Source organism: Thunnus maccoyii, chromosome 7 (assembly GCF_910596095.1).
Source record: "Thunnus maccoyii chromosome 7, fThuMac1.1, whole genome shotgun sequence".
Lineage (NCBI taxonomy): Eukaryota > Metazoa > Chordata > Actinopteri > Scombriformes > Scombridae > Thunnus > Thunnus maccoyii.
In genome coordinates, this window is record NC_056539.1 from 17,165,231 (window position 1) to 17,172,938 (window position 7,708).

General features: G+C 38.4%; 1 protein-coding gene across 1 annotated transcript; it reads right to left on the reverse strand.

Moving 5' to 3' along the window:
* Positions 1-3,765: 3,765 nt before the first annotated feature.
* Positions 3,766-7,297, reverse strand: LOC121900656 (claudin-1). Its single transcript, XM_042417118.1, has 4 exons — positions 6,819-7,297; positions 6,170-6,334; positions 5,261-5,339; positions 3,766-5,141 (listed from the first exon to the last, which is right to left on the reverse strand). The coding sequence occupies exons 1-4, from the start codon at positions 7,018-7,020 to the stop codon at positions 4,976-4,978; spliced, it is 612 nt and encodes a 203-aa protein (XP_042273052.1). The 5' UTR covers positions 7,021-7,297; the 3' UTR covers positions 3,766-4,975.
* Positions 7,298-7,708: the final 411 nt, after the last annotated feature.

The following is a 7,708-nucleotide window of genomic DNA, read 5'->3' on the forward strand; positions in this document are numbered from 1 at the left end:
TCACTTACACATTGTTTAATTTGTGGTTGTTTTCATTATGAAAACTGCTTTGGATAAACTTGTAAATGCTCTTTAATCTTTTCCTCTGCCTTCCATGTAAGTGGTCTCCTTGTGTTTTTTTTTTTTTTTTTTTAGTATTTTGGATCAAGGGAGTCTGGCAGGAACACTTGAAGATGAATCAGTATGATAACTCCAGCCAAATACAACTTTTTTGCCTCACAGTGCACTTTTCTCAAAGAGGCACAAAGTAAATCTGTAGTTCTGATTTAGATACAATATGACAAACATTGAAAACTTAGAGTTATAATATGAATTAGTTTATTTGTAAGTTTAAATCATAAAAAAACAGAGCAAATGTCAAGGTAGTAATTAGAGGAAAGAAAAAAGAAACACCATCAGAATGGTAAATGTTACCACAGACTTTGCATTGTTCCATTGCCGCCAAATATCTATCATACATCTTGCCCTTAATGTACCCCATTTTACTTTCACTAGCTCTCTGAGATTTCAGGAAGTATTGGCTGCAGTGTATCGGTCCCATGAGAAATTACTACATCAGTTTACATCCGCTATGGGCACAATATCTCCTGCTATTTGTTGTGTTTCTAGTGAAAAGTGAAGTCATTTCTTGTGCCTCCATTTGTTCTGAGGAGGGTTTTTTTCCAACCTGACTCCCGAAAGGAGACTGTACCTTGGAGCCATGACAGCAAAATCCTGCCGTGACAGTTTGATCGATCTCAAAAATTTCCTTGCCAAGATGACTTACTGGATGCAACATTGGATTTTTTGCCGATATCCAATATGCAGATATTTCCAATTCACTGTGGCCAATTGCCAATACCGATACCAATATATGCGCCAATACCAATATATGCACATATTTTTTTCCAGATGGCTGAGGAGACTATTATGCAAGCATAGATTGTACTAAGTATGATGCCAATTGGGTGGAGCAGTAGAGTTTTCATTGTGTTCATTAGACAAGATTAATGTGTAGGATTTAATCTCTAGTCCACACTCCGGAGCTAATGTTAGCCCCGGTTCTGCATGTGGATCCAACCAAAGCACAGAGCCCTGGTTTGTTATTCAAGTTAAAGTGGGAAGAAGCAGTGGGTCTGACGGGCAGCTGAGTGAAGTGGAGCCTGTGGAGGAGGCACAGGGACCGTCAGGGTGAAACAGTCCAGGGAGAGAAGCACAGTCAGGCAGCAGAGGAGATGGCAACAAATCGGCCTCTCATAATCAGCAGAAATGGCCGATGCTGATATTTCATTTTAGAGCTTTTATCGGCCGATACCGATGACGTGCCGACAATATCGTGCATCCCTACTTACTGTATATAAAAAAAGATAATATTTCATATCTCAAATGGATCAAGTACAATTCTAGTACAATTTTACAAAACAAGGTATTAATTTATTCTCCACACTTTGATTCAGTTTTGACATTGAGCAGACTGTCATGGCAGGATTTTGCTGTCGTGGCTCCAAGGCCCAGTCTCCTTTTGGTAGTCAGGTCAGTGTTAATAAAAAGCTGACAGTGCTACATGGACAGTTTTTTCTCTGTAATTATCAGTCATAATGATTTCAATACAGTTGGTATTCTTGCACATGACATCCAGTGTGATGTAACATTCCTGTTTCCTTAAATCATCTCTCATAGCACATGGGGCCAAAGCACAACCTGATTCTTTGGAAGTTCTCACTCCCCTTTCGATAAATTTTATATTTTGTTGTCACAACAGTGGCAGCTGTAATAACACATGCCAACGCTGCACATACAGTGTTTCAGTGATAAATTAGATATGACAGGAAGGAAACAGTGTCTGTGTCAGGAAAGCCCTCATTACCCGAGAACTGCATTGTGGACCTTCTCAAGGCAACAGGGTCTGTTATGTCACAGGAAACAGGAACATTTTATTGGAATCAGCATAAAAGTCAAACAGAGAGGAATCCAGATTGTGGGATTTTTTAACAAAAAATGATGCCAGTCTGCTTGTTTCATTATGTAAGACTAACTAACTGCCGTTGCTTCTCTTGTCATATGGATACGTCTCTGTTTCAAGTGTTGGATAAAAGGAAAGATGCTCCAGACAGTCTACAAACGATACTAGACGATATTCACCACTGAGAGAAACATAGGGGATAATTCACTGCTCTGCATTGCACACTGAAAGTCACAATTTGAGTATAAAAGACTAGTTTAAGTAATGAGGGGTCATGTTCAGAAATGCATGCAGCATCAAAATCCAACATAACATGAGTGTTTAAAATTATTATTGTTTTAGAAAGAGGCTGAGCAACATGGCTGATATAAATAGTTTTCTAATTTCACTATACAATCCAGACAGGAAGTGTTTGGACAGTCACACATTTTGTTCTTCATTTAATCTGAAATAAAATAATGGATCCTACATTAAAGTGCCAAGTCTCAGCTTTGAGTATTTTACATCAATATAGAAAAAACTGTGTGGGAGATACAGCCTTTTTAACACATATTACCGAAAGTTTAGAGGATCATTGTCCTGCTGAATGATGAAATGTCATCCACTGGGTTTCTACATTCATCCTGTTGCTTCCATCAGCACAGAGATCATCAATAAATGCCGATATGCCAGGTCCATTGGCAGCCACACGTGCCCGAGCCATAACAGAAGCACCACTGTGTTTGACGGATGAAGTGATAGCTTTGGTTCATGAGCTGTTCCTTTTTTTCTCCACACTTTACTTTTTCCATAATTTTGATAGAGGTTGATTTTTGTGTCATCAGTCCATAGAACTTTGTTCTTGAACTCTACTGGTTTCTTTTTGTATGTTTTTGTGAACTGCAACTGTTCCTTGGAGGTTCTGGTCATGAAGTCATAAAAGGTTTTTTTGACCATGCAAATGATTTTCTGCTCATCTACAAGACTTGTGCTCCTCAGCCAACCAGCTCATTTGTCATTTTCTGGTGTTCCTGTGCATACCTGCTTTTTTACAATGTCCCCAATTATTGATTTTAGCAAACAAAATACCTTTGATATCCCTCTGATAGATTTTTGCTTTTATTCAGCCTCATTATTATCCTCCTTACTTGCATGGTCACCTATTCACTCTTCATACTGACAGACAACTCCACCTCAATCCAAATGGCAACTCTCAACTCTCAGTCAACTCTGAGCCACATGTGAACTCTTTTGTGCAGAACTAATGTTAAAAACAACACACAGCTGCCCAAGAAATATTTAGTAGCCAAGTGTCCAATTACATTTGAACTCCTAAATTTTGGACACTATATGTCAAAAAGGCTATATCTCACACACAGTTTTTTAAGCATTGACTGCACAAATTAAAGCTGAGATTTGGCACTTTAATATAGTATCCATTATTTTATTTCAAACTCAGTGTGTTGAAGCACAGAGCCTGAAGAACAAAGCTGTAACTGTCAGAATAGTTACTCTATATCGCAATATGGCAAATGTCTGCTGAATCACATATTAAATAATTAAACTGATGTTCAGTGCAATTTTACTCTTTTGCAAAAGTCTTCACATATGTAAAAATGAAATCAAATGAAATCAATAGTTTGGACAACAGAGTTTTGTAAAACAATAAAGTGTTTTGATCATATCGCCATGATACGATACGTCCAGCCTTAACTTACAGTGATTACAAGACCCTTGATAGACATTAAAGAATTGTATTGGAGTGACATGAATTCACCATGTCAGCAGTATTCCCAAAACAATTAAACTTTATATAGATGTAACTGAATGTAAGGTAAACCACGTTGATGAAAACAAAATAATTTTATTTTTTCTTTTCAAAATGTACATACCATTATCTTTCAAACTGCCATACAGTGTGTAATATAAACAATAAAACATCCTGACAAGTTACAAGACAGAAAATATTAAACTGAGATCATATTAACAACATAAACAAATATATATGTATATCAACACCAATGTGAAACTGAAGAGGTAAAAGGAATGATTTGTCTGGCAAAATATACTGTGAAAGTACAAAAATATTTTCTACAGTGTTTAAAAAACTAACTTAAAAGAACACTGAGTGAGAACGCTTCAGCTCGTCCTGGAGACTTTTTCACCTCCACAGAATCAACTGGATGAAAAGAACGAGGCCGGCTGGACCAAACGCTCAGCTCCAAAGAAAAACGTGATTTCAAAACTTAGGAATTACTGTATGTAAGTCACCCACATATTCATCCGTGCACGCTGTTTTGTTTACATGTATGAGACTGACTACCACCGCAGTTGGACTGTAAGGAAACTAAAAAGCCATGATGCTGCTACAGACGGCTACTTCCTGTGTTTACTTTTGTTATCAGACATTTATAACAACAATCTGAGCCTGTCAGTGCCAAAAACAAACACTTTTAGTGGACGTATATTGACGTGTACAGTTGCCCCCAAGGATTACATTGCTACCCGTTTCGTGGTTGCTGGCTGAATACTGGACCAGTTCCAAAAATTTTTGTCCCCATTAGTCACTTAGACCCAAAAGGGAAAATAGGGTCCAAGTTGAAAAATATCAGAATTTCCCTTTAATGTCTGTAAACTGTTGAAACAAGTGTTCTTGATTAGTACTGTGAAGAGTAAATTTATGATTTCATACAGGATGACCGCGTTCATTGTGAGCAAACTGGACATTTATAATTTTCAGCGAAATTAAGGAATTGAATTGAATAACTTAAACATTGAATCCTTAATTTAATTTCTCTGAATGAAAAAAAAAATACTGCTCTGACCTTTGGGACCCCAAGTCACAAGATGTCACAAGTAAAAATAAAAAATCAACAAGCTTAAAAAAAAAGTAGATTCAAAGTCATTACACACAGCCTGGTCCTGTGTGTAATCCTGATCCATTTACTGGCTGCATATTTCTCATCTTAGAAACACAACCTGCTCCAGTCTGTAAGTTCACCTCTGGACTGACTGTGTTCAGGCCTCAGCTGTCCCCTCCTTCACTTTCCTCCACTAGACATAGTCGGACTTGGGGTGGCTGGTGGAAATGAGGTGGTTGGAGCTTATGGACTCAGATGACGATGACCGCGAGCATCTCCGACAGCTCAGGAAAGCACCGCCGGCCACAGTGAGGAGGCCACCAGCCCAGCTAACAAACACTGCCTTCCCAAACTCAAAGCTGCCAAGAAAAAAACACATTTAGATGCACGTGTGTACACAAGATCTGGCAAGTTATAAAGCCACGTACTTCAATTTAATTTACAATGTAAGATAGATCTGATTGTGTGTTTGCTTTACCTTTGCAGGCGATGGGATTCATTGAAGTTCTTAACAATCATTTTGACATAGATGGAGGTTATGATGAGAGTCAATAAACCTAAACAAAGAAAACACTGTTGTTCATTACAGTATTATCAATTTAAATTCTGCCAATCTTTCCAAGACTTTACTTTTATATGATTTCTTTGACAATAATTGTGGTAACCAGATGTTAAAGTGAGCTTTAAAAAATGATTGTCTTATTTCTTTATTGTTTTGGTGATGATTGATTTAATCTTTGTAATTATCCTTAAAGGACAAGTGTGTAGGATTTAGTGGCATCTAGTGGTGAGGTTGCAAATTGCAACCAACTGGTAACCCCTCCCCTTCCAAGCATGTAGGAGAACCTACTGTGGCCGCGAAACTCGCAAAAACTGTGAAAGGCCCTCTCTAGAGCCAGTGTTTGGTTTGTCTGTTCTGGGCTACTGTAGAAACATGGCGGTGTAACATGGCGGCCTCCGTGGAAGAGGACCTGCTCCTTCTGTAGATAAAAAGGGCTCATTCTAAGGTAATGACAAGATAATGTTTCTTATTTTCAGGTGATTACACACTAATTAAAACATACTTATGAAAATTATATTCCATTTCTGCCAAGTCCGTTCCACTAGATGCCACTAAATTCTACACACTGCACCTTTAAAGGTATCCTACTATTGAAGGATAAACAAAGAGTGAGTGAACTACCATTGCTGATTTGCTGATTTGCTGACTTTTCTGACTGAATGTGTGAGGTTTGATTTAGGAAATGGATGAGACAGTGTCTTTACACTGACCTTTATAATGACCTATAGTAGGAGCTTAATTTCTCCTCTATCAATGGGAACGTTTAACTTTGTATTTTGACGTATCGTATCTGTGAGAGTCTGGTTCTGCTGCCACTGAACACACCTGAAATGATGAACATGATTCCTCCGATCATAGCTGTTGTAGATTTGCTCTCGGACTTGCCGTCCATGAAGCGGGTACACTTCATCCCCACGGTGGAGATCATCAGCGCCAGAGCAGAGAGGAAGATGCTGAGCAGCATCACCGCCCTGGCAGCCTGGACCTCAGCTAGGACAGAACAGGAACGAGAATTTTGGTTAGTTAACTCCTCATTGATACAGTCTGTGATTGCTGGACATGATCTCTGCTTAAGTGTGTAAGATATTCTGTCCTCCTCCTTCACTCTTTGTCTCTTTTATCTTGCAGGCTACACCTCTGAGAACTTTGTCAACAGCACAAAATAATATAAAATAAAGATGAAACAAAAATATGATTCTAGATAATACACATGGAGAAGATTGGCAGTACCTAAAACCACAAGAATAAAAAAAGATAATAAAAAAACCACAAGAATAAAAAAGATAATAAAATAATATAATAATAATATAATATAATAATAAAAAGTCCCTAAGTGTTAGACTGATGCTATGAAGTCAGAAGAGGTCAATCCACAGAGGTTTACTATACAATCATAGTAACCTATTGTGAGTAGAAGGTATCTCAACAAGCAGCGATTGGTTTCTAGAGGAGATTCAGATGCTGTAAAACTTACTCGGCAGTTTCAGGAGGGACTCGTGAAACTCGCAGGTGGTTCTCTCGTTGCCGCTGCAGCTCATCCATAAACCCTCGTAGATTCTGTGCGCCTTACCCTGCGACTGCTTCTTCCATTCAACCATGAAAGTAGCGGCGACAGTGGCAGCAAGACCGACCAGTGAGAGGAGGAAACCGAGGAGCTGCAGTCCCGAGCTGGCCATTGTATCCAGTTATGCGGAGTGGACGCGTTAAACGAATAAAAAAAGAGTCAGAGAACTTGGCTAAAAATGGCCAAAAATGTAAAAAAAAAATTAGGCGTCTTTACAGTCAGTTGTTCCTGATGTGAAGTGATCTTCCTCCAAGTGTCTTCTCGCAGTGGCTCAGACCGTTATACTCGCTCTGCGCTGCAGCCTCTTTTTAAAGTCTGTGGCGCGTGACGCATGTGAGGTCTCTACTCCACCTGAAACGGATGATGGGAAGAGTTCTCTGTAAGCGATTCATAAATGACGGTAAATACAAGCTACTCTAAAGAAAAGTAAGTCATAACATCAGCAAGTTGTGCGAACTTATCCCAGGTTGGTTATGTAAGACTTACACTACAATTAAATGTAACAACACAGTAAACGACCTCATCTTATAATTTAATTAACACCTCTCTGACAGAGTCTAAATAAAACATTACCAATTTCTCAAAAATAATGTTTTAGCAACCAGAGTAGATCAAGTGATACACCATCACATGCATGTAAACAATTTTATAACTATTTTGATAATGGCTTATCAGTCATTTTTCAAGCAAAATTGACAAGTAGCCTATTTGATGATTCCAGCATGTCGAATTTTAACATTTTCTGTTTTTTCAATATATGGCGTTTAATTGAATATCTTAACGTTTTAGACAAAACAAGC

Excerpts from the sequence above, each read along its gene's own strand:
- LOC121900656 (XM_042417118.1), bottom strand. The coding sequence starts at position 7,020 with ATGGCCAGCTCGGGACTGCAGCTCCTCGGTTTCCTCCTCTCACTGGTC. Across the intron at positions 6,335-6,818 it reads GTCCCTCCTGAAACTGCCGA|CTGAGGTCCAGGCTGCCAGG; the intron begins GTAAGTTTTACA and ends GTTCTGTCCTAG. Across the intron at positions 5,340-6,169 it reads AATCATGTTCATCATTTCAG|GTTTATTGACTCTCATCATA; the intron begins GTGTGTTCAGTG and ends TTCTTTGTTTAG.